The sequence below is a fragment of the Ceratotherium simum genome, chromosome 16 (assembly GCF_057802395.1).
Source record: "Ceratotherium simum simum isolate JZ-2026a chromosome 16, ASM5780239v1, whole genome shotgun sequence".
Taxonomy (NCBI): domain Eukaryota; kingdom Metazoa; phylum Chordata; class Mammalia; order Perissodactyla; family Rhinocerotidae; genus Ceratotherium; species Ceratotherium simum.
The window spans coordinates 38893465-38919276 of NC_141915.1; the positions used below are offsets into that span (position 1 = coordinate 38893465).

Consider the following 25812-nt stretch of genomic DNA (forward strand, 5'->3'; position numbering starts at 1 on the left):
CCACACTTTGAGAACCACTGATCTACAGGACACCAGAAATATTTTACATATCACATTGTAGAGTAATTCCTTTGTTTGCATGTTGACCTCAGTATTAGAACATGAAATCCATGACACTATAATTTACCTGTTACTTTCTGTAGTCCCAGCACACACCACAGAATGGACAGGGTACTTGCCTTTACTTGCTAAGTTATTACCTTTCTTTCCTACCATCTTGTGGGTCTTAGGGCTTAAAAGTGAAGACACCAGGGGGCACCCGGATTTGAACCAGGGACCTCTTGATCTGCAGTCAAATGCTCTACCCCTGAGCTATACCCCCTCTGCTGGCAGAAAAGAGATTACAGCTCAATTGTGGTGTTTACTGACCAGGCATCGCCTCTGGTGATTAACAGTAGTTTGCTATTTATGATCAGCTGCTTCAGGTTATAAGTGGTAGTAAAGAACCAAAAGAAGATTGCAGAGGCAGTCTGGACCCAAGTAGTGGGAAAGAAGGGCGAACTCCACTCTGACCCAGGCTTGAAGGTCCTATAGGAGTGTGCGATGGGATTCCTCTCCTCCATCAATTACAGCCTTTTCTACCTCTGGCACCTAATTTCCATCCTCTCTGCCTGCAACCTGAGCTGCACCTAATCCCCAGCCTAATGGTTTGCACACAAGAGGAATTGCTTCCCTTATCCTTCTCAAGACCCTCTCTGCTCCTGTACTAGACGTGCCCCCATTGTTTCCATTCTCTCCAGCATCTTCAATCACTTCCTCTCCCCTGGCTCCTTCAAACATCAACAGGTTTCCCCTAGATTGGAAAATCCTTCCTTTAGCTGTGATCGCCTGTCCATTTCTTCTATCTCACTACCAATTTTTAAGACAGGCTGTGACTTCGTTTCTCTCATTATCTACTACTTGTCTCCGCAAAAAGTTCTGCTACTCTCCACATTTGCTTTCTCGACTGAGTTATTTTTTCCCTTGGAGTATGTATCTTGTTTCTCCAACTAGACTGTAAGGTCCTTGAGGGCAGGGATCATGTTGCATTCTTTTTTGTATTCCCCATAGTAGTTGGCACAGTGCCTGGTTCACTATAAGCCCTAGGTTGTACTTGTCAGCTAAACCACAAACCTAATTAAACTCAACCAGCGCATTACACCAGTCCTGCACCCAAGCAGCTGAACGTTGTTGGAGGAGAGCTCACAAGTCTGTGTCACTCCACCAATCTCAAACAGGCTCTCTGTCTAGTATTCCTACACCACTGGCTGACTGGGTTCACTTTCTCACTCTCCAAAATGACTATTTCACACTTTCTCCTGTCTCAAACCTTCCCCACCTTATCTCTCCTCCTCACTCTCTTCGCTGAAGAGCTGGTCTCTTCCTTTTTGAAGAAAATCAGAATCAGTCAGAAGTGGTGGTGTGCTGGTAAATGGCTAACAACCAGCTCCAGGGGACCTGGTTTGTAGCCAATTCCCACCATGCAAATACTCCCACTTGCCAATTTCAAACTACCAAAGTGAAATCGACTTGCTCAAAAAATTCCTGAAAATTTAACCATTTAAACTCATCTTCATTTAACCATGAAGATAGGGGGCTGTACTTTATTACTTTCTGTGTAAGAGTTTTAAAAAGAAACTCTTGATTTTTTTTTCCCCTAAACTTACTCCTTTCCCAGTGTTCTTTATCTCAGGAAACCACACCACCAACCACTCAGATAGTGAAGACAAAAGAGTCATTCTTGCTTCTTCTCTTTCTCTCATCTTCCTCTCAAGCCATCCAACATACATGAAGCACGTGGCTCCCCTGCCATGGTCAATCTGGATGCCTTCACCCCTCTCTGGCTCTGCTGTTTCCTCTGTGGTAGGCTACCTAATGGCCCTCCAGATATGTCCACGTCCCAATCCCTTTGTGAATATGTTACCTTACATGATAAAAGGGACTTTGCAGATGTGATTCAATTAAGGATCTTGATCAAAGATAAGATTAAAGTTAAGCAAAGATCAGAGGGTGAGGAGATGCTACCCTGGCTTTGAAGATGGAGGAAGGGGCCATGAGCCAAGAAATGCAGGCAGCCTCTAGAAGCTACAAAAGTCAAGAAAACTGATTATCCCCTAAAGCCTCCAGAAGGAATGCAGGCATGGCAACACCTTGATTTTAGCCCAGTGAAATTGATTTTGGAATTCTGAACTTCAGAACTGTAAGATAATACATTTGTGTTGTTTAAAGCAAATAAGTTCATAGTAATTTGTTACAGCAGCAGTAGAAAACTAATACACCACTGTAGTCTAAGACATCACCACCATCTCTCACTATTGCCATAGAATCCTAACCTGTCTTTGTCCACTCTTTTTTTTCTTCTATTCTGATAAGAACACTTAACATGCGATATACCTTCTTAACAGATTTTTTTTTTTTTTTTGTGAGTAAGATCAGCCCTGAGCTAACATCTACCAATCCTCCTCTTTTTGCTGAGGAAGACTGGCCCTGGGCTAACATCCGTGCCCATCTTCCTCCATTTTATATGGGAGGCCGCCACAGCATGGCTTGCCAAGTGGTGAGTGGGTGCACGGTTCGGGATCCGAACCGACGAACCCCGGGCCGCCGCAGTGGAGCGCGCGCACTTAACTGCTTGTGCCACCGGGCCAGCCCCTTAACAGATTTTTAAGTATACAATACAATATTGTTAACTAGAGGCACAATGTTGTATAGCAGATCTCTAGAACTTATTCATCTTGCACAACTGAAACTTGATCCCATTGATTAGCAACTCCCCATTTCTCTCTCCTCATCCCTGGCACCCACCATTCTACTCTCTGCTTCTATGAGTTTGATGGCTTTGGATACCTCATATAAGTGGAATCATGCCGTATTTGTCCTTCTATGATTGGCTTATTTCACTTAGCATAATATCCCATGTTGTTGCATATTGCAAGATTTCCTTCTTTTTTAAGGCTGAATAATACTCCATTGTGTGTATGTATTCTTGACTCCCTATAAAATCTTCCCCACAGCAGTGTGGGTGATGATTTCAAATCCCTCTGCTTCAAACTGTCCAATGGTTGGCTTTTCATCCATTTAGAATAAAATCCAACCTCCTTACCTTGGCCTACAAGGCCCTTTTCAGCCCTGGCTACTTGGCTCCAGCTCTCTTGAATCTCTCTCTCCTTGTCTACCTTCTTCCAGCCATTCTGTCCCTGGGGCCTTTGCAGTAACCATTTCCTCTACCTGGAATGCCCTCCCCCCCCCCGCCCCGCCCCACAGATGGCCAAATGGCTGTTTCTTTCATGTCATTCAGGTCTTAACTGTAAAATCTCCTGCACAGAAAGGTCTTCCATGGTTATCCAACCTGAAATAGCCCCCCTGAACCTTTCTAACACATCATCTTTTTTTAATTCTAAACATCTCTGGTATCACTACTGGGCATTTCCCTGTTTATTCGTTTGTGCATTTGTTTCTAGTGTGTCTTCACTAGATTTCAAAGTCAGTGAGAGTGAGAACCGTTGTGTCTTTCTACTGAAAGTATGTTCTGCACCTAAAGTAGGGCACATAGTAGTTGCTCCATAAAAAGAGAGCATATAGCCACACTAGAGAGTATAGCCAGGGAAGGTCTCTCAGTAGAGATATCTTTTTAGCTGGTGTTTGTATTCTTTTTACAGAGACCAGGAGAAAGGATTCTCTCCATTCAGTTGTGCAAGAGGTTGTTCTCTGACTTCTTAGGGTAAAGAGATGGGTGGGATTTGGATAAAGAGTTGAGCCAAGAAAAGGCAGATTTGTACCCAAATTCACGTTTTCAAAATGCCATATCTTCAGTTGGTCTTTTTCTTTTATTCCTTCTTATTAGTAAATTCAGTATCATCTAGCAAGAAGCGACTGATTTTGAACAATTTTCAGTATGAAAAAAATTTAAGATTGATGTAAAATGAATTTGCCAAAACTTTGCCAGCAGAGGGGGTATAGCTCAGTGGTAGAGCATTTGACTGCAGATCAAGAGGTCCCCGGTTCAAATCCGGGTGCCCCCTCTCCTACCTTTACGTTTTTCCCAACCACTTTCGCGTAACCCAGAGTAACCAGAATGTCTGCGGATTCCGAATCCAAAACTCTGTGGAAGATCCGCTCAGGTGTAACTCAGAATAACCCGGATGTCTGCGGGTTCTGAATCCAAAACTCCCGGGAAGATCTTGTCTCTTCCACCCGCCCAGTTTTCCTCCTTCAAATGTTCCCGGTACCTGAGAAGTAGAGAGCAACACCCCAGAGTTTGCACAGGGATCACTTGACTGCGTCTAAACTGTACACCCCGACTCTGGCGAAGAGCCCGCCTGCGCTCTCAATAGGTAGAGAGAAGGTGCCGAACTACCGTATTCCTATCTCCAAGAGTTCCAGATCTATTGATTTAATGTTAATTACAGTTTCTTTTTGGGTAAAAATGGAGTGCCGGGGCGGGGGAATATTATTTTGCCCAGTTCATACTCTGACCGGGAAGACTAGAACAAAAGTTCAGAAGATTTATATAGACGGGAAGTTTGTAACAGTACACAGCACAGATAAAAGACGGTGAAAAGTGGACAGCTTTCTTCTTTATACTAGCTCGACGGCAGGGCTTTGGCCTGATAAATCTAAACCTGCAGTATAAGTTGAAGGCCTGGTGTCCAGGAAAGGAGTGAAAAGCTGGTTATTTCTCGGGTCTGGGCTTTGCACCGGACAGCAGCTCTGCTCAATCTCCATGTCCAGCCTCACGATGCATTTCACAGTAACGGGAGCCGTGGTTTGGAAAAAATGCGCTCGAGTATTCCCCTGGGGCGCCGAGGGATGACACAACCAGATTCCGGGTTTAAAATATCGCAGCTGCCCCCTGACCTAGGCGGCATGCCTTTCCCTTTCTCTTTTATTTTTCCTTTTTTTGGGCAAAACCGTTGAGGGGGACGCCTTTGCTCCCTTCACACTTACCGTTTTCCTCTCGTCCAACAGTGACACTGTCAGTCACGCAGCCAACAGATATCTGTCCCCACCTTGAAGTTATGAAACTGGATGGCCGTGTATTACTAGTTCAGTGGTTCTCCAAGAGTGGTCCCCTGACCAGCAGCATCAGTGTCACCTGGGAATTTGTTAGAAATGCAAAATTCTCAGAGTCCCACTCCAGGCCTACAGAATCAGAAACTGGGGGTGTTTTCACAAGTTCCCCAGGTAATTCTGATGCACGCTCAAGTTTGAGAACCACTACATTAGTTTATATCAGTTTGCATCAGGATCTAACTTTAATTTTGTAAATTAAAATGAGCTTATATGTGTGCATTGGCCATTTTAACGTTCTCGAAGTGCTTTCACTCCGCCTGTGTCATGAGCAGTAGGGAAGGGTGAACACAGCACGTCCATGTCACCGGTAATAAAGAAAGTTGAAGTTGGAGAAAGGCTGTGTCTGTGGGTTTCCCTCTCTCGACCCACTCCCAACCCCGCTGGAAACGGAACGCCAACTTGGGGGAGTCATTTTGTCCCTTGAACCCGGCGCCTCGAACTGCCTCACACATCTGAGGCTGCTGGCGGTGGCCGCAGAAATCCTGACACCTCTGGCGCAGGTAATGGCGACGGGCAGCTTTTGTACCTGATTTGTGCGCGTACCCGCCCCTCCCCCTTCTGCTGGGTATAAAGCAAAATCGAAAGCTTCTGCTAAGGTTGGAAAATGAGGAAGGGATTCTTTTAAAAATTGTCTTTCTGTTTTCTTTTAACCTAGGAGCTATTGTTAAAATGCTAGGTATAGAAGAAAGGAGAAACCACAAAGGGGGCACCCGGATTTGAACCGGGGACCTCTTGATCTGCAGTCAAATGCTCTACCACTGAGCTATACCCCCTCGCCGCTCGTGCACCTGGAGACGGCTCTTTTGGGTGTTAAGACACTGCTACACTGAGGGTGAGGAATAAGGGTAAGGAGAAAAGAATGAAGGAGGAAAGGGGGCCAAGCGGAAAGAAGGATCCGGGGAACCCCGGGAAAGCAGCACGGCGGAGGCGCGGGAAAGAAAGAAGTATCCCGGGCTGCGAGGCGCTGAGTACAGGCGGGAGGGACGGGTTCCGCCCTACAAATGTGGGAAAGGATGTGGGGGGAAGGGCAGCTGAGGGGCGGGGCAGGGGGTTCCCGTTCGGTCCGCAGGTTCACACCAGTTACCGACGGGTACAAAGGAAAAGTCCCCGAATCTGGTCGGGGGTTCTGGAGGGTTCCAGCCCCACCCTCGACGGGTCTGTAGGGTTTGCCCGCCTCCCGCAGCCCAGGGGACCCAGATGGGCGGCCAGACCGGCTCCACGCCACCTCCAGAGCGGGAAGGGCCCTGGGCAGAGCCGGCTGCCTGCGCCTGGCTTCCGGGCGCGCCTCTCCAAGTCACCTTCTGCTTGAAAGCGCGCGGGTGCAGGAGCCCTCCAACGCACCTAGGCGCGCACCCCCAGCCCCGCAGCCCTCCCCGGAATTCGCCCCCGCGCAGCCCCACGTCGCCCGGGGAGCGCGCCTCGCCGCGCGCGCCCCTGCCCGCGCCCGCGCCCGCGGCGCGTCCCCGCCCCGGTGCAGCCCCTCCTCCCGCTGTGTTTATTAGGGGAAGGAGGGCGGAGGCGGAGGCCAGTTCCCTAGCTCCAGCCGCGGTCGTCGCCGCCTGTGTAGTTGCAGGCGCGGCCGCCTCCCGCCAGCTCGCTCCGGGGAAAGAGAACGCGCGCGAGCTCGGGCGTCCCCGCCCCAGCCTTTCCTGGAGCCATGAATCCCAACTGCGCCCGGTGCGGCAAGATCGTGTACCCCACGGAGAAGGTGAACTGTCTGGATAAGGTGAGCCCCGGGACCGGGAGACGCGTTTTTGCAATCCCCGAGCAGGGTTCCAGATTGGAGGAGGAGAGAGGGGCCGGGTCTATGCCGCCTTATCCTCGCGATCCCGGGAGGAGGGAAGGAGGGCGGTGTCATGGGGTGTGGGGACAGACCCCAGTCTGGAAACCAGGAGATCCGAAGCGAGGCAAGGAGTCCACGCGTGGCGGGCAGGCACTACTGGAGAAGAGTGGGCTCTGCCCCGGGGTTGGGAGGACGGAAGAGGAGTGGGAAGCCAGGCCCCGGGGTGGGGGGTGGGGGAAGGTTAGGGGTGCAGTCCCGCCCCCGTAGGGCCGGGAGAGTGAGAGGGGACGGGCGCTCCCTCTCCCCGCCGCGCCGAGCGCCAAGTAGGCGGAAGCGCCGGGCGCTGGGGGAGGGGGCGGCGGGGGGGCGGGGCAGAGGCTGGGGGACCGAGCGAAACCGTCTGCTGTGGCCCTGAATGGCCCGGCTTCCTGGCCTGGAGACTGGGGGGCGGGGGCTATCAGCCGGCAAGCGTTGCAACTGGTGAACTGAGCTTCAGATAAGGACCCGAGCCCCACTGCCAGACCCCTTTTTTTGGACGACCTGCAGCTCCCTTGGTGGTTCATCGGTTAATGGACTAGCCGACCTCCTCCATAGCTTCCCAGCCCCCACCTCAGATTAGAAGCCAACTCCCGGTGCCCGGCCGCCCAGCTGGAGCGGGGCGGGGTCGGGTGCTGGAGTAGGGTGGGTCGGGGGTGCTTCGCAGAGATCTCCTGAAATTGTGCTCAGAGCCTGAGACCGGCTTGTAGAACAAAGAGCTAACTTTTCAAAGCAGGTTTCCCCAATGGAGGGTGGTATTGGCCGAGTTCAGGGGAAGCCAAGAAAAGGGGGAGGTGTTTGGGGGGAGGGGAGGGTGGATTTTTGAAATTCACTGTACCCTGGGGGCCCTTACGCGTCGCCCCCCCCTACGCTGGACTCGTTCATCTGGTTGCCATTATACTTTTGGAGGGGGGCGGAGAGTTAGAACTGGGTGTTTCCAGCAGTTTGGGGTAGGATGCAGTCCTCTTGTAAGCTCCCTAAGATCCTGAGGCGAATCTGCCTTCCCTCTGCATCTCCCCCCCAGTCTGGAGGAGAGGCCTCTGTGATTGTCCCCCTCCTCATCGTGCCTTTATCCCACCTCCCAAAGCTGGCTCTAAGTCCAGATATTCCCTCCTTTGCATCTGAACTGGCAGGGGTAGGGGGCATGGGATGGAAGAGGGGTGCAGAGCCCTGGGGCCAAGTTCACTGCCCACCTGGAGCCAGGTTTTGTTTTGGAAAGGACAGTTCATTGGATACTTTTTGTCTCTCCCCTCCCCCTTGGTTTTGGAGCTTCCTTAGTGACCTTTGGCCTCTGAGTCAGGGTGAGGGGGTGGTGTTCTAAGGTTCTGAAATACATTTGAACTTGCTCTTGAAGGAGGGAGGCATATGGGGCTGCTGCTGTTTCACTGCTGTCTCTCTTGGGCTTGGCTGGGTTGGAGGAGAGGAAGGCCATATTGTGGACACAAGGGATGTGGGTGCTGACCTTCCCAATGACCGTGCCAGCCTCTGGAGGGCAGGACTTCAGGTTGGAGGCGCTAGCTGAAGAACTATCTGTCCTTGCACACTGGGTTTTTTGCCCTTCTCTGGTGGTAGGGATTTTGACTTCTGCATCTTGAGTTCCCTGTGCCCGCCTTCTTCTCCACAGTCATGAGTTGGAAAGAGGCTGTGGGCACTTTCACCCATATAAGGCGGGAACAATATATGATGGAGGCATTGCTAGCCCAGGAGTTGGGAGACTTTGTCCTAGTTCCAGGTCTGCTCCCCCAGCTTTATGAATGGCCCTAGGCCTCAGTATTCGCCATCTGGGTATGGTGATGTCACTTCCTTGGAAGTGGGGGAGTGCACTAAAGTGCCTACTTAAGTGCCAGAAGTGGGTGTGGCATAGGCTGTGCCTTCCTACTTTCCTGGGATACTCTGTCCACACGTGGCTCCCCTTGTAAGGACCTTTGGTGCTGCGTGTCAGAGGGGAGGGGGGCAGGGATCCTGCAAGGTGCCCTCCCCCAGCTGTTCTCTTGTCCTAGCTGGAAGAGGACATTCAGTGGGGGTTGCCCTGGGAAGTGGGAGTTGGTGGTTCCTCCTTCTTTTTAGAGCTCTCCCTACAGGAGTTGGCCCTGGGAAGACCTTGACCCCTGCCCTGAGCAGGAGGCCTGGAATATCCAGATATCAGACTATTGGTTCCAACCTCCTCCAGGCAGTAAGGACAGGCACCTGGACCGGGAACTGGTGTCTGGAGGACTGAGACCTGGGGGGGGGGCGGGGGCATACAAGTCCCCAAGGCTTCCCGTTTACATTAGGAGAGAGTCAAATTAGACTCACTCATTTCACTACAATTTCCCTACAGCCTGTAGCCCGCTCACCATGTGACCCAGAGCACAAGCTGTGTCCTTGGTGTTAGCCTTTTCTCCTCCCTGAGCCTTATCTCCCAAAGGCTTAGGTGGGTAAAGGCCATGTCACCTCTGATGGCCACCCTGCCCCCAACCTGCATTACCCAGTGTGCTCTGCATGCTGAATAAATATGTATTGCTGATGACGGTGTTGGGGGAAGGAGGTTGAGATTTGCTTCCCTAGAGGACTCTGGGATTAGAGTTGGGGGAGAAACAGGGTGACCTCATTCCCTCATTCATTTGGCAAATATTTATTGAGCCCCTACTCTGTGCCAAGCCCCCAGCAGGGCTGCTGCAGGGCCTTCGGGAAGGGAGAGAGGCTGTCTCAGAATGTCCTCTACATTTTGAGAGAGGTGGGGTTTTGTCCCAGACCCTGTTGGGAAACGTTTGTATTTGGGGACCTGTGTTGTCAAGACTCTTGCCATGTCTCTCTCCCCTGGCTTGCTTTCCCAGGCTTCTGAAAACAGGTGGAGAAATTCGGGAAGGGCAGAGGATTGGTGGGCTGCTGGTTCCCCTGGAATCCCCCATTAGGAGGGCTCTCTGCTTCTAGTTGTCTGAGCCACCTCCACCCCATCCCTGCAGGGGGCAGCAAGGTAGAAGGAGGCTGAGCTGGACCCAAAAAGGAGACAATTCCTTGCAGCTGGGGTGTCCCATTTTTCTAGCTGAAGCTGAGTACCCCATCTTGTGACCATCCATTCATAGTAACGACTACTTACTGCGACGTGCCAGGCTCAGTCTTCATGGCAGCCTCACAAAACAGATGTGACTGCTTCTGTAAATTATGACCCCCATAAACGGAGGCTCAGACAGGTCATGTGGCTCCTTCTCCTCTCAGCCAGAGCTAGAATTCACATCTAAAGCTCTTTGTGCTCGGTTCTTCTACCTGGTGTGTTTGCAAAAAATGCTTTTACTTACACTATCTTATTAGTGCCTCAAGTGGTCGGCCCCTTCCTGACCCTGGGCCTGGGGTCTTGTGGGGAGCTGGGGCACTGGGAATAATAATCTCCCCATGGGAATTTGTGGAGGTGCGGCCAAGGTCTATGCCTTTAAGCCAGAGGCCCAGGTGTCCAACTGAGCTCAGTTGGTGACCTGGCCAGGGTGGGGCTGGTGTTGCCCCTGGAGGAGGGAGAAACTGTAACCCTGGACGTTGGGAAGGGTGGGGAAGGTCTCATATTCTAACCCTGAGTCATGGCTGCCCTGGGCAGCCGGGGTGCACAGGGCAAGATCCCCTCACCCGAAGCTGGGAGCAGCCGCTTCGCCCACCTCCACTGTGATTCCTGGGCTCTTGCTTCTGCCGCCATCAGCCTCTGTTTGCCTTTCTGTGGAATGGGTCACAGCTTTGGAGCTGCAGGAAGGGAGAGTTGAGGGTGATGCTGGAGCCTGGGAGGTTGGCTGAGAGGCTTCTTTTTATTTTACTTTTTTATTTAATTGAATCATAGAATTTCAGGGTTGCAATGTTTTTTTTTTATTTATTTATTTTATTTATTGTTTTTTTCCTAAAGAAGATCAGCCCTGAGCTAACAGTCATTGCCAATCTTCCCTTTTTGCTTGAGGAAGATTGTCCCTGAGCTAACGTCTGTGCCAGTCTTCCTCTATTTTGTATGTGGATCACCGCCACAGCATGGCTTGAGTGGTGTAGATCCGTGCCCAGGATCCGAACCCTTGAACTCTGGGCTGCTGAAGCGGAGCACGTGTAACTTTAACCACTACGCCACAGGGCTGGCCCTGAGAGGCTTCTAATAGGCACCAGAGGTCTGGTTTTTTGTGAATAGGGAAAGGATGGACTTCCAGAGCAGCAGGAAGGATTAGAGTCGCATGCCCAGAGGTGTACCTTGCTCTCCTGAGTCCCAGTCCCAGGAATGCTTCTCTGAAATCTTCCCTGGGACCTAAAAGAAAGAGGGGACTCTTGCTCTGGGACAGGGCTTATAGGGCAGGGGAAGGAGCAGAGAGAGGGTCATTTGGGGTTGTATTGACTTTTTTCCCTGACTGTGTCATTCACCAAACCCGAATGAGACAGGGTTGGAGTTTCATCTTGAGGTCCCTTTGGGGTGCCTGGCCCAGGCTTGGCCTACAGGAGCTGATGAGTGAGTCACCATATTCTGCCCCCACGCCTCCGGCTTTCCCACCCCAAAGAGGACCCAGTGGCAGGAGCTGCTGGATTTATTTGAACCTCGGAGCCCTCCTCCAAAGAGCAGAGGGAGGTGACAAGAAGCAGCTAGCGGTGCCAGGCATTATGCTAGGCTTGGCGCCTGCGACATCTCATTACTCCTTCCAGCACCTCTGAGGGACCATGGTTTTAGCTCCACTTTACAGATGCGGAGACTGAGTTCAGTAGTTCCCCTGAAGGCACTCCATCCACTCTTGTTTTCATTATTCTGCCCTTGAGCCACCTATAAGGGAACAGATGACCCCCACCCCAGCCTCTAATATGTCTAAGCTGAGAGTAAGGACTCTCGGGGTGAGGGGAGGAAGAGCTGTTGATGGAAACGTGCACCATCCTCTCATATGGGGGCTCCCCTTCCTCCAGGTGGCAGGGGGGAGGGATCCTGTGGACTCCCTGGATCGGGTGCTTGCCCTGTACCCCAGCCTGCTCAGTACACCCTGCCCTTCTTCCCAAGGAGCTTGGCTCCAGGTTAGGGACCTGGCCATTCTGCTAGGGTAGGACTCTCTCTGCCTTTGTCTCCCCCAAGTCAATCAGGAGGCAGTTTTGGAGGTCCCCAGTCCTAGGACAGTGTGTATTCCTGTGTACGTGTGTGTGAAAGTGGGTCATGGTCTGGATTCCAGAGAATGTTTTTCCTGGCAGGCCCCTGCGGGGGTAGGGGGAGGCGGGGGCCCAGGCAAGGGCATGTGCGGCTAAGCAGGCAGAGGCCAGCAGACTGGGTGGTGACAGCGCTGGGGCACTCTGCCAGCACCTCCCAGGCACTGGGGGAGGCAGAGGGGCTGTCACTTGGGGGGTTTGTGGGGGGCAGGGACTGCGCTCTTGGAGTTTTCTCTTGGCTTGTATGTGTTGGTGTTTTGCGCTGGGAGGAGTCTGGGCTGGGCTCCGGGATAGGCCCCGGTGGGTGGGGGCCAAGCTTAGACCAGTCATCCCTCTGCTTCGAGACTTCCATCTGGCCTTCTTCCCAAAAGAGTGGTTCTATCACTCAGTTTACTATTCCACCGTTAGGGGTTCCTTTGGGTCTCCTTGACAGGGAAAGTACCCTATTAGGAGGCAGTAACCCCCCAAATTACCCCATGGTCGCTGGATGAAGTGGGCCAGGAAAGGGGAGGTGGTATCCCAACCTCTCAGTTTCTTTTTTCTGTCCCCTTCTCCAAAGTGTCCCAGAAGCACCCCTTGGCTAGGAAACACATTTTGAGAAGCACTGCCTTGGGGGAATTCTTTGACAGATGGCCAAGAACTAGCCCTGAGCTGAGTCCCTTCGAAAGTCTCCCTGGGCCCTTCCCTGGCTCTGGCTTCCTTCTTTGAGAGGTCAGGAGTGTCTCCCCTGATGGCTGGGAAACGGGGCAGACACAGGCCAGCCAGGTCATCCAGGTCGCCCGGATTCTGGGGTCCTGGAAGCTGGAATCTTGTTTGGTGCTCATCCCCGGGTCCACATCCTGGGCTGCCAGGGGTAGATTTCTATCTCCTTTGCATGAGTTTGCCAGAGCATCAACATTTCTCAAGTTGGAGTCACTTCTGTTGCCTTGGTTCCACTTCCCTCATGGGCTTCAACTCTGTTCCCCTCCATCGGCCACCCTGGATTGGCTGCTCTGCTCCTAGTCCCTGGGCCTTGCTGGAGAATGACCTGTCATTCATTCTCACCCACATGCATTGTAGCTGTGGTTGGGCACAGTGATGCCCTGCTTGCGCCCCAACACACACAAACCTCCAGTGTGAGCTGCTGAGCCCCTCAGCTGAGGTTCCTACCTGCCGTGCCTGGCATCTGACGTCCGGGCCGTGGAGGTGCCAGGTCCTGTGCTAAGGGCTTTGCGGGTGATTTTCATTTAATCCTCAGCAGTGCCAGGAGGGATAAGTATCATTTCCATTCCACAGACACGAAATGGCTCAGGGGTGTGGGCCCTGACATGGTCACACAGCTAGTCAGGGTGGAGCTTTGATGTCCCCTATGGGGGGTCCACTCCAAGGCTTTTAAGCAGAGCTTTTCAGTGCCTCAGTGGGAGACCACCTGCTGGATGCTCTCCTACCCGGTATCTGGCTGAGGGGTGGGAGAAGGGTGAGGGAAGGGGAGGAAGGTGTGGGGGTGGTGGCTAGAGCTGGGGCACCCACCCCCTCCTCTGGTTGGGGTCCCACAGTGGGAGGTATCAGAGCTGGAGCATCATCCAGGCTCACGTGTGTCCAGACGTCCCGGTGTGGGAGCCAGGAGTGCCTGGCTCCCGGGCCTGGGTTATGGGCCTGGGCCCTCCTCCTCTTCTCCAGGCCTTGTCAAGGCTGGGGAGCTGCCCCTCCACGTACAGCAGGGGCTTCTTAGCAACCGTGGTGCTGCTTTGCATAAGCAATGAGGCTTCTCCAGCCCAGGCGGCAGGAGTGGTTCGGGGGAGGTGGAGCTGACCTTCTGGGGGCTGCTGTCACTTCTATAACTGGCCTCTTCCCCACTCGCCTTCCTGTCTGCCCTTTTCCCCCTCCTGACAGCTCAAATGGCTGACTGGGGAGCAGCGGGGAAGGGAAGGGGAGTGTCAGCAGCTGGCAAAGCCTGTGACCTGAGGTGTCCCCGGCTCACCTGGGGTGATTCTATGTTCTCTGCATAGCCATGGGTCTGGGACAGTCCCCGGGATGGAGTGCCCCTTCCTAGGCCCTGAGCCCCCCTTCCTGAAGTCCTGGTGTCTGATGGGTGTCCTCTCTCTGCCTCTGTTCCCAGTTCTGGCATAAAGCATGCTTCCATTGCGAGAGCTGCAAGATGACACTCAACATGAAGAACTACAAGGGCTATGAGAAGAAGCCCTACTGCAGCGCGTGAGTCCTGCCTTGGGCTGGGGCTGGGCGGGCACCTCGGCTCCCTCCCCGCTTCTTCCTTCCATTCTAATAACTACAAGGTGCCGTTGCTGAGAGCTTCCACATTCTGCCTGATGAGTATTAATCACATTTCGTCCTCACCACAGCTGGGTGAAGTAAGGGCTGTTATTCCCATTTTATGGGGAAGGAGACTGAGGCTTGGGGAAGGGAAGGGACTGTCCCAAGACAACATGGCTAGTGAGAGGCTAGTTCAAACCCAGTAAAGTAAGCAGGTTCTTTCCACTGCACCTGCTGCAGAGAGGGATCCAGCATGGTCTTTCAAGAATAAGCGAACTGCCCTGTTTCTGCCAAGTTGTGTTCTCTGCTTCACCCTCCTCCTTTCTCTCCCCAAAAAGCAGTTGACTGTCTCCTTCCCTCACCTGCCTCCTCCCAAAGGATCTGGGCACTAGGCTTTGGGGGCCCCCGGCTGCAGCCCTTCCTGGTGTTCCTCTCTTGAGGAGTGGGGGCACCGTGTAAGGTGTGCCCTGGCCCAGGGCAGATCTCTTCCCTGCCTGGTGATGAAAGCTGGGGAGACCGTCAAGTGTTTTCCAGTGGAATTGGCCTGGGCTCTGTTCCTTCCATACTGGGACCTGCAGCCTGGCCTGCTGTGGGGAGGTGGGTAGGGGTGGGGCCCCCTATCCCAGAGGGGCACCCCCCCATACCATCCCATGCAGTTCCAGGGGGTGCAACGCCTTCCATCTGCAGGCTGAGCTCGTGCACAGCAAGTGTAAACTTTGGCAGGTCCATGCACATGCGGGACCTCACAGCTGCCCTGCTAGGTGGGGGCTTCGGAAGGTCAAGTCCCTTCAAGTAGGTTGTAAGATCAGTGTTCAAAACAATTCAGTATCTCACTTGAGTTCAGTTTTTTGTTTTTTTTTTTTTAATTCTCAGTCAGGAGGCTCTTTGCAGCTGAAGTTCACCCAGGAGTGGAAATTTGGGACTTGTCTGAAAGGGGTTAGGGGCGTAAACCCTTTTGAAAGGCTATCTCTCCCTTACTGCACCCCCACTCCCCTGCTAATACCACGGCCTCATCCCCTTGGGGGTTTGATCATTCATCAGCCTTTATTGCCTGCCAGCTGCTGTATGCCAACCTGAGCCAGGTGCTGGGGAAACAGATTTCTGATAAAATCTCACATCCAAGAAGCCATGTGAGTGTTGCCCCTTCTGGGGGGGATTGAGGCACTGGGAAGGTTGCCTGGGGTAGGAGAAGCATCACAGCTCTGTCCTGGCTTCTCCTTCAGCTGCCCCTTCTATTAGCTTCCACTGGTCCTCTTCCCCCTTCCAAACCCTCCCACCCCCCCAAGGGAAATGGAACATTCTTTGAATTCTTAAGAGCTCACACGAGTCCTGATTCTCTGCCACTTCCTCCCTCTGTTGGGGAGTGGGGTGGGGTTCAGCAAAGCCAGAGGCCAGGGCACTTAACCCCTTTATTGCTGTACTACTTCAGGCTAGATTCTGGGCACCAAAGCTCCTTTGGGGACAGCTTCCGAGCCTCCACCCCTGCAGGCAGAAGGCTGGCAGAGCCCTAAGCCTGGTGGGCAGCAGGGACTGATGCTTCTACATATCCCTTCCTACGACTCCAGTAGCCTAGAATTCAGTGAGCGTTGGGAGTTGGAGAAAGAAATCAAAGGCTTGCCCTTGTTTTCTCTGCATTTTCTCAGCCTCGTGCAGAAGTCCCAGCTTACTTTTTCCACTCTCTTCCAAGGAGGCTGCAGCAAGTGGGGGTGGGGAGCTTCTGCAGGGGTTATGGGCTCCTGGGGAGGCAGAAGATGGAGCGCCCCTCTCTGGATGCTGCTTCCAACCTGCTGAGGCGGAGCTTCCCCTGTCTCTCTCCTGGCCCCCAGCCATAGAAGCAGGTTGACCCCTCTCTGTTCCCTGCAGCCTTTACAGCTGGAGCTTCTGCCATGCCCAGGTGACCGGCTGGCATGTTACCTGGGAAGGAGCTTGGATGAGGGTTGAAGACTTGGGGGAGTGCGGCCTGCCTGTGTCTCACTCCAGCTGTAGTAGCACCTTTTCCGAGGCGTCACACTCCCTCAGCCAGTGTCTGCTGAGTAGTCGGTCTGTGCCAACAAGCCAGACATGGGATTCCGGGATAAACCAGACACAGGCCCGGCCTGCAAGGAGTGCCCTCTGGACCTGTTTGAGCCTCAGTTTCCCCACAGTTACAAAGTCCTACCCAGGGATGCTGGACCCTAGACCCAAGAGTCCTGAGCGCCTGCTGGCTGCCTGGTCCTGTCTGCTCCCATTCCTTCCTGTTTCTTCTTGCCTGTGGCCCCATCCTCCAGTGACATTCAGGTTCCTGAATCCTGGGGTTTCTGGGGTGTAGCTTTGTCCCAATTCTCATCCTGGCCTTGCTTTGTGGACCACATGCCTGGCTCCCTTCCTGGCAGCCCCTCATACTCAGAGCCCCGAGGGGCAGGTGGTCTCTCCCTGCACTTTGCCAGGGAGTTGGGCCCACCTAGGGAGGGAGTGTGTGGGTTTGGTGGGCAGGCAGCCTCTGTGCTCTGTGCCTGTCTCTGGCTAGTCCCTGAGCCGGGATCTTGCAGGGGGTGGTCAAGAGAGAAGAAAGCTGTCTGTCTTTCCCCAGTGGCTTCTCAAGTCTGAGATTTAAGTTCTGGAAAGTGACTGTAGGCAGCAAAAACGCCTCTTCTATTTTCCTCCTTGCACCAGATGTGTTTTGGGGTGAGGCAGTGGAGAGAGCACAGGTCGTGGCTCACAGCCGGGCCTGCCAGCCCGTGATAAACTCCACAAACAGGCACTTACACTGGGCCTGGTGCATACTGAGACACACGCCGCCAGGCACGGGGCTGGGGAAAATGCCGGGGAGTTGGACTGAATAGGCTGTGTTTGCGTTCACACTTCCTAGGCCACAGCCCCCTAGGCATTGCTATGCCAGGGTAGAGGTATGCATGCCCACATGTGCACAATAGCCAGCAGTGGAACAACCACTATCAATCTGATTCTTTCTTGAAGCTTCTAAGTAGGTGCAGAGAGCCTGCTTCGTTGGTTAGAGGAATATTTATGCCCTTGGTTATTTGTTTTGTAAACTATATTTTTGGAAAGTGGGGCAGATTGGAAAGTGGAGACAAACCCGCTCCTTTGTCTCCATGCAGTTAGTCTGGGAGGCTAGAGGTCAGGGCTGGGTGGGGGTGGGGAGAAATGTGCTGGTTCCCTCCTCCTTGAATGAATCAATGGCGGGACGGGGGGGGGGGGGGGCATGAATCAGTGGAGGCTGCAGACCTGAGGTGGAGTTACAGGCCAGGGGAACCAGCTTTTGGGGTGTCAGATGGGGAGTGGACATGGGCCAAGGAAGAAAGGGAGTGCTCAATTGCACCCTGTCTGTCTTCACTGCTACAGATATCTGGGGTCCATCCTTTTGTTTCCTTGAGCTGTAGGGTGAGAGGTTGAGGATGCAGATGTCCCTGGTTCTGGGGAACAAGGGCTGTGGTCCTACTCCTTTCCCCGGCCTCAGAGAGTCAGGTGGGGCCGGTGCTGGTGGGGCTGGGTGCTCCAAGTGTCTCTGGATTCTAGCCAACTGTCTTGAATCCCAGCTGTTCTTAGAAGATGGGGCAGTGATGGGCAAATTCAGGACTAGGGCCTAGGGCTTTCCTGCCTTTCCAGAATTCTCTGCCTTTGACTGGGAAAAATGGGATCAGAAATCTTAGGGAGCTGGGGTAGCACCCGGAGTGGGAGTGGAGGGGTGTGTGTCTGGGATGGGGGAGGCAAGCTCAAAGGGGCATCCACAGGAGCCAAATGTGGCCTCTAGGCAGCCCCCACACCTCACTCCACTCCCAAATCCTTACGCTCAGAGATGTCAGGGCCTTAAGGAACCTCAGGGGTCACTTTGCTCCCAACACCTCCATTTTATAGATGAGGAAACTGAGGCCCAGTGTTTCCATGCCTTACCCAACCTGGCAGAATCGTTTCTCTTTATGTATTGCCATCAGGGGCAGGTGCCAGCTTTGATTTTTCATTTTGTCTGCAACCCATGAGGGCTGGTAAGTTCTTCTTCATGTCTAGCCTTGTTCTTTTTGGCTGCTCATTTTTTTCCTCTGGTCAAACAATGCCTCTTTGTTGCTTCCTATCCCCACCATTTCAGCCCCTCAGGCCTGCGGCCTGGTAAGAAACTGGGTTAGAAGGGAGCCCTCCCTGACTGCCCTCCCCGCCTGCCAGCCTGCCCGTGGGCAGTGTTCCCAGCAGGGGAATCAGCAGCTCCTTCCAGAGGCAGGATGTAGGGGCTGTTTTTTTTTTTTTCCCTTTTGGTGAAACCAAAGGCTCCTTGTTGCTTTCGTTGATGTATTTTTGTTCCTCCTTAAACAAAAAGCTGTGGTTTTTGAAGGAGTCCAAGGCTGGAAGGGGCGAGGTTGCGTGTAGAAAGGGGGAGCCGGGCTTTCAGGATCTCTGGTCTGTTCTTCTTCTGCCTCTGGAACGCAACTAATGGCAGGACTGGGAGTAGGGCTGTGCCCTACAAGCTGTCCATGTCACCAGTAAGCCTGTTGCAACTTCTCACATCCTCCCTGGCCTCATAGTCCCGTCAAGCAGGAAGGTGACTCAAGTCCTCAGGGATAACCCCCAAGGGGCGAGGCCCCTTCTCCTGCGTCCCCAGAGGTCAGTGTCTGGACTCTTGGGACACCTGCTTTAGGAAAATTTTAAGGAGTAGGTGCCTTCTGACTGGGGGTGGCTGAAAGACCCCAGAGGGTCTCTCATAATGGCCAAGCTTGGAAACCGGTTGGGTTTGAAAGATGAAGTACTTTGTTCTCCACCCACCCTGCCACAGACATCCTTCCCCAGAGCCCTGAGCACTGGGGCTGGACTGGGGTCCACCTGCGAGAGAGGTCAGCCTGCCCTTAGCTGGCTGGGCAGCTGTGGGGTAGGGGAGAGTGCACTGGGCAAGGTCTCTGTCCTTGACAGTGGGCCTCAGTTTCTTTATCTGTAAAGTGGGCACCATGGTAACACCCGCCTTTTCTAGCCCAGAGCCTTGTGGCAGATTTCAAGAGAGAATGTGCACAGGATACAGTATATCAGGGAGTCGCTTTGTGTGCCTGTCTGTTGTCCCGAGGCCTAGGCTGCTGCCAACAGCTGCTTGATTGCCCTGCCCCATCCCTGCTCTTGCCCTTGTGGAGCTAGATCCCTGCCCCTACCCCCGGGCTTCCTGTCCTAGTGGGCTCTCTCCATGCCTTCTCTTCTCTAGAGCAGCTATCAAAGGTGGAGAGGGGCGTCGGCAGAGGGCCCACAGCTTGGAATAATTAATGAGGGGCAGGGCGCAGGCTGGCCCACAGAAGGGACAAAGAACAGCTGTGCTCCGGACCCTGCTCCAGGCCAGGGTTGGGACGCCCGGTTCTCCCCACCCTGGCGCCTTGTTCCCTCACCATGGCTGAGTCTGTTGGTGGGGCTGGGGTTCCACTGGGGTCACTAGCTGGGGCAGGTGGCCCCTCGTCTGTCTCAGCGCCCACATTGGCATACACATGCATGCATTCATCTCAACTAGGATCTGAGGGTAATGAGGGGGCAGCTTCACGCCCAGGACAGAGAGGGAGGGAAAAAGTACAATTCCCAGCAATTGTTTCTGGAAGGAGGTCAAATTAGTCGGCGCCCTCTTCGAGGGCAGTCATGTTGGTGGGGGAGGGGCACAGCACTGATATTCTTGTATCCTCCCTTCTGAAAACAAACCCATGACACCTGTCCTCCTCACCGAAATTGTCTGCGAGGATCCTGCAGACGGTCTCCTGGTTTTGCCCTCTTGGGCTCCTCTGCAGCTGAGGACACCCTTGCTGTCTGTGTCTCTTCCCCCACCCCCACAGACTCTCTCTCTGTCTCCCTGCTCTTGCTGCTCTCCTGCCTGGAGCTGAGGATGAGGTTGCCATGGGAACCTGAAGCTCAGCGAGCAGGGGAAGGGAAAGGCAGAATTGTCTAGCCAGGGCTGGGGACTGTGGGGAGGGACAGGGTTGACCTACCAGGAGGAATATGGCTGATGCCACATGTCTCCCTGCCTTCCGCTGGCCTGGGGTTGGGGGGTTAGGAGACAAGGGTAAGAGATTGGAGGCTCTGGAGCTCCTCTTTAATCTAGTTAATCTGATGCAGGGTTAAAATCCCCCTCTTCTTCCTGCCAGATTAAGTCGAGTCAACATCTAGGCTGGTCCCCCCTTCCCTTCTGATGGGATTAGTGTTCTGGCTGTAGGGGGTTGAGATCTGGGGGTCACAGTGGCTCCAAAGAGAGCATGAAGTACCCGCCAACCCCATCCAGAGGCACTGCCTGTTGGGGGGTCTCCCGAGACCCTTCTGGTGGAGTGGCGGTTGGGGGTTGTGAACATGGCCTGTAAAGCGAGCTGTCACGTGTGGACCTGTCAGCCTCGCTGTCCAGGAGACGCGCATCGCTGCAGAGGGCCCGTCCGTAGATTGATCGTGTGTGAGGAATAACGCAGTGTGTGTAGGAGCCTCGGAACTGCGGGGTGGGGGTGCGTCAGGTGCACGTGTCTGGCTGTCCTTGGGCCACTGGAGCTGGCACGCCATTTTCACCCTGTACGTTCAGGCAAGTGGGAAACCCCAGGTTTGCAGACTGGCTCCCGAGCACATGTGTTTGCCGAGCCTGCCAGCCACCCTTCCCCACCAAATGCTAACCAGCGCCATTTTCTCAGACTTGACCCTTCAGGTTCTGGGCCAGAGCCGCCCTGGAGGTCTTCTCCATCCCTCTGCTTCAGGACCTGAGCTCCCTCTGCCACATGAGTTCCTACTTACAGACGCTCTCCACACCACACCCGTCACCCCACGATGCCTTCAGAACGGCTCTGATTTGGTGGGAGGGTCATCTCTGAAGCCCTCCCTCTTTGGACCTCTGGGCCAGCCAGTTCTGCTGGAGATCTTACATAGATCCCTCCTGCTATTCTCTGTCTAGTCTCCGGGAACAGACTCCCACTTGATCCTCCCTTTCCCCAGAACTGCTCAGGAATTGTGAATGGAGTTCCTCAGCTGTGGGTGCCCTGGCTTCGTGGAGCTGGGCTAAGCCTGGGGACTGGACCCACAGCCTTAGCTTCACCTTCATCCACGGGCCATTTCTGTTGCCAGCTGCCGGCACCTGTCTTGGCTTTTCAGTCTCCTCCCTCTGCTGGGAGAGCTGTGGGCCTGGGCTGACCTGGGAGGCAGGACCCAGGTGGACAGTGCAGGCTAGGGAGTGGGGCACTGCTGGTGTCACCTAGGTCCAAGACAGTGAAACTAGCCCAGAGGGAAAAGGATTTGTCAAAGCCACCCAGTGACTCAGTCGTAGGGCTAGAGTCCACACTGTGCCGTTTCTAGTCACACCCCCCTTAGTTTAGGTCTCCAAACCCCAAGTCCTGCCCTTCACAAGTGGTGGCCCAGGGGGAAGTCATGTGTTTACAGGTAGCTCTGGCTCCGGGTGGTGTAAGTGGCTGGAGAACGTGCCAGGTTTGTTGAGTGCACAGAGGCAGGAGGGCAGCTCATGTCCAGTTCCAGGGCCAGGGTGGAACGTGCCTGGAAAGAGGCAATCCATCTCTTACCTGGGGACAGCCTGCGAATCAGGAATCTGTTGGTGGTCACAGCTGTGGTGTGGTGTGGTCACCCAGGGCTAAAAATGGCCAGACCTCGGCTCCTGCTCAGAGAAGCCGCCCACCAGTCCCTGAAATAGTTGAGGCTGGTGTGGAGCCCCGACCATGTCACGTCCAGCACATATGCACCCACTGCAGTGACTCAGGCTGCCTCTCCTCCAGCTGATTTGCTGGGGGACTTCGTCATGACCCGGGGGATATAGGAGACCCGAGTGCGAGTCCCAGCCCAGCCTCAACACCTGGTGTGACATTTGTTTATTCAACAAATATTTATTGAATACCAGGTACTATTCTAGGAGCTTGGGATAAATCAGTGAACACAAGAGACCAAAAAATCCCTCCCCTCATGGAGAAGTAGTGGAGAGAGGATAATAAACCAATGTGAGAAGTTAATTATGAAGTCAGCCAAGTACCCGGCGCCAGCACAGTGTTCCTCCTCTGGGAAGTAAAGGGACTGGACTGGATGGTCCTGGAGTCCCTGCAGGCTTGGCTGAGGGCTGCCCTGGCTCTTGCCACCTCCATGTCAGCCCTCTTTCTGGGGATCGGGCCCCTGGTCTGTTCTGTGTCTGGAGATTGGAGGGTTTGGTTCAGGTGCCCGGTCCTGGGGAGATTGTCTGGGTGTGAATCCAGATGCCCCCACTTATTGGCCTGTGCCTGGGCCATCTTGTTGAACCTCTCGGAGCCTCAGTTCTCCCACCTGTCAAAGGGGGACGCTGGGGCACTTGTGAGAATTTGATGAACTAAGGCATGTTTGCCCTTAGCACAGGGCAAACATCAACCGTTGTTACAGTGTTGTCATCTGTCACCTGAGCGTGACCTCTTTTCTGGCCTCAAGTTGATCTCTCACCTCCCGTCCACTTAGGTTGGACCTCGTTAGCCCTTTGAAACATCACTCTGATGTGTGCATTTTCTCTCGCCACCTCCTCTAGGAAGCCCCCCCTGGATATGAGTGTCCCTTTCCCCTTTACTTCTGTCTCCGTGTCCCTCCTGCCTTCCTCTGCTTGGTTGGTCTCCCTTTGTGGTCTTAGCTGAAAGCTTTGTCCTGACCCCATGCCCATCTTCTCCCCAATCTGGCTGGGCCTCCTGGGTGAACCGGCCCCCTTAACCTCTCTGTGGGGTAGATTCTAAGGCATGGATTATCCTCAAACAAGGGTGACCTGAAACCCTCAGACAGTGTCCCCGTGGCCTCCCTTTGGCTTAGGACAGTTCTCCATGGCCGGCCAGCCGCTCAGGCCTGATGTGTCTTCCCAGTTCAGCTCAGGCTGAGTCTGAGAAACGCTTGCTTCCCCTCAGCCGTGGACCATGGACTGTGGACACCGTGGTCCTGCTGCTGGGGCAAGGGCTGCCCACAGGTAAGGGGAAGTTTCCAGGAGAGAGAGGTCTGTGAGAAGCCCAGAGGTTCCTGCTCCTTCCCCAGAGTGAACCCCCCCCCCTTTTTCTGTCCTGCAGACACTACCCCAAGCAGTCCTTCACCATGGTGGCTGACACCCCGGAAAACCTCCGCCTCAAGCAGCAGAGCGAGCTCCAGAGTCAGGTGAGGGGCGGGGCCAGCGCTGTGGCCTGGGGGCGGGGAGGGCTGTCGTAACCCCTGGATTTGGCAAGGGCCCTTCCCTCTGCGGTTGCTCAGCAAGGCCAAGGTGCGGCCATCCTAGCGCGGGCCTTGTCTCCTGCCCCAACCCTGCACCCAGTTACTTCATATTTCCTGACTTTGTCAAAGGAGCTGGGGAGAGCGTGTTCCCCCTGAAGTGGGTTGGGGAGGTGTGGGCGTCTGATTCCTTCTGCTCTAGGAAATTTCACGTGGGGCCCCTGAAGCCCACTTCCTCCAGGAAGCTGTTCCCCTCTTCCTCCTCTCCACTCACACCCACCCTCAAAGGAGGGAACTCACCTCTCCAGGCTCACGCCAGTCTGAGGCTACACAGCACCCCTCTATAGCCGTGTCGCCAAACCCCTCCACCCCTCAGAGGGTAGGCTGTGAAGGGGACCTTACCCTGAGGCCTGTCCTGCCTTTGTCTCCTTGGGCCTGATTTTCCTGAGCGCCTGCTGGGTGGGGGTGATGGACGCCGTTGCAATTGGGGAGGAGTCGGGGTTCCTGCCCCACAGAGGCCCTGAGGAATAGACAAAAGGTCTGGAGCCCTGAGACCAGAACAGCTAACTCTGCCTGGGGGTCTGGGGGGCTTCTGGGACAAGCCTGGTCTGGCCTATGGGGCAGGGCCTCAGCAGAGACCCCTGGGGAACATAACCAAGTGGGCAGGGTGCCCAGGGCCAGGCAAGTGTTGTGGAGGATCTAGCTGGGCCATAGAGCGGGATCTCTCCTGATGCTTCAGAGCGAGGCTCCTGCTGCCTGATCCTGACGTGACCTCCCTGGGTCCCTGCCTCCCCGCAGGTCACCTGAGGACGAACCAGCCCTGCTCTGTCTAGGGCTTCACATACCGTCTCTCATTTAATCCTCCAGCCACCCTGTGAGGAGGGGGCTGTTTTTCCCATTGTACACATGAGGAAACAGGCTCAGAGACATTAAGGGACTTGCTAAGATCATAGCGGTGGCAGTAGAGGTAATAACAGTATTCAGGCTAACGTACTGAGTGCTGAGTGCTCTGGGCGTGTGAGCTCCCTTAGTCCTCACAACAGCCCTGTGCTGCTGGCAGGATCACCCCCACCTCCCGGAAGAGGAAGTAGATGCTGATGACTTTGCATGCCGGTCCGTCTGGCTCTGGGACTTGTGTTCTTTCCGGTTTTCCATCCAGCTCCCCGAGGAGAACTGTCTCTACCTGGATAATAAACACGACAGTCCCTTAAGCTGGTGAGAACTTTTGTAGCTTAGCAAGTGCTTTTAGTTACTTCGCCTCCTTTGTCCTTGCCCCGCCTCGGGAACCGGGGCTGCGAGAGGCACACACTAAGTGAGGCTGTAAGACCTGGTCTTCACTCCGGAGTACAGTGACCTCGCCCGTGTGCAGCCGTGGTGGGGTTTGGGGCTTGGGCCTCCCGTGCGGCCCACAGTGATGGGGAGCAAGTGGGGAAAGCTGGGTTTCTCCCTCACGGCAGCTCATATGTGCCAGCCTGGGCCCCACCAGCTGTGGCGTGAAAGCTGCACTTCCTGGGGAGCAGCTGTGGTTACCAGACCTCTGCCGCCCTCAGGCCGGGTGGCCCAGCTGGCAGGAAGGGAGGTTGAGACAGCCCAGGGGCCTGGGCCAGGTCTACACAGGGGAGATTCTGGCCACGCCCTGGCTACCCACCCAGACTCCCCATCCTATAGGGAGCCCACTAGGGCCAGAGGTGGAGGGGACTTCACGGGGCGGGCAGGCCAGAGCATTGCAGGGTGACCTGTACTCACCCCAAAGCTTGAGAGGGGCAGTCAGAACCCTGAGTGGTGGGAGTCCCATCAGAGGGACCTGGAGGAAGCACCTCTTGCATGGGGTCTGAAGGCTCCTCTGCCCCCAACCTGCGCCCTCTGCTCCCCGGGCCTGGCCCGCTGCTCACCTCCTGGGTTTCCAGGCCCCTGTCTCTCAGGCAGGCTGGGAACATCATGAGAGTGGCAGTCACTCTTCATTAGGTCCTCACTGAGGGCCATGCGCTGATCTCATTTAATCCTCACAAGCTCCTGAGGAAGGAGGGACTCTGTTATCCCCACTGTGCAGATGGAGACACAGGCTTAGAGAGGCCCTGCCACTTGCCCAGAGGCAGACTTCAAGTCCTTTGCTCGTACAGTTCTGCAGCTGGGGCGCCCAGCCTGGTGTTCTCCACGCCCCGCCTCATGCTCTCTACCCTTGGGATGCACCAGTCACCAGCCGTGCTTGGGGACTTGTAGAAGGCAGCCCCACCCAAGGGACTTTTCATTGGCAGTTCTGGGTGGGACCCAGGAATCCTCAGGGCTGGAGGCTCGGGTAGGCTGACAGTGGAGATGAGGGCCTTGCCCTCTTTGCAGGCCTGGTTTTGCCTCGCTTCCACCTCCCCAGCTGTGGTCTAAGCCTGACTGCCTGCCTCTCAGCTTTTTCTCCTCCGCTAAAATGGGGACAGCGAACCCCGGTTGCC

At 54.5% G+C, this 25812-nt stretch overlaps 1 protein-coding gene and 3 non-coding genes across 4 annotated transcripts in view; 2 read left to right on the forward strand and 2 right to left on the reverse strand.

The window, feature by feature from the left end:
- Positions 1-250: 250 nt before the first annotated feature.
- Positions 251-322, reverse strand: TRNAC-GCA (transfer RNA cysteine (anticodon GCA)). Its single transcript has one exon. It is a non-coding gene; the product is annotated as a tRNA-Cys (tRNA).
- A 3607-nt stretch (positions 323-3929) lies between these two features.
- TRNAC-GCA (transfer RNA cysteine (anticodon GCA)) lies at positions 3930-4001 on the forward strand. The gene has a single exon. It is a non-coding gene; the product is annotated as a tRNA-Cys (tRNA).
- Positions 4002-5753: 1752 nt separating this feature from the next.
- TRNAC-GCA (transfer RNA cysteine (anticodon GCA)) lies at positions 5754-5825 on the reverse strand. Its single transcript has one exon. It is a non-coding gene; the product is annotated as a tRNA-Cys (tRNA).
- Positions 5826-6570: 745 nt separating this feature from the next.
- The window catches only part of LASP1 (LIM and SH3 protein 1), a 38581-nt gene continuing 19339 nt past the window's right edge, over positions 6571-25812 (forward strand). Inside the window, exons 1-3 of the mRNA XM_004434588.3 lie at positions 6571-6778; positions 14091-14185; positions 23233-23317. Of these exons, the coding sequence (XP_004434645.1) occupies positions 6710-6778; positions 14091-14185; positions 23233-23317 (249 nt within the window). The 5' untranslated portion in view covers positions 6571-6709. The remainder of the gene's footprint in view (positions 6779-14090; positions 14186-23232; positions 23318-25812) is intronic.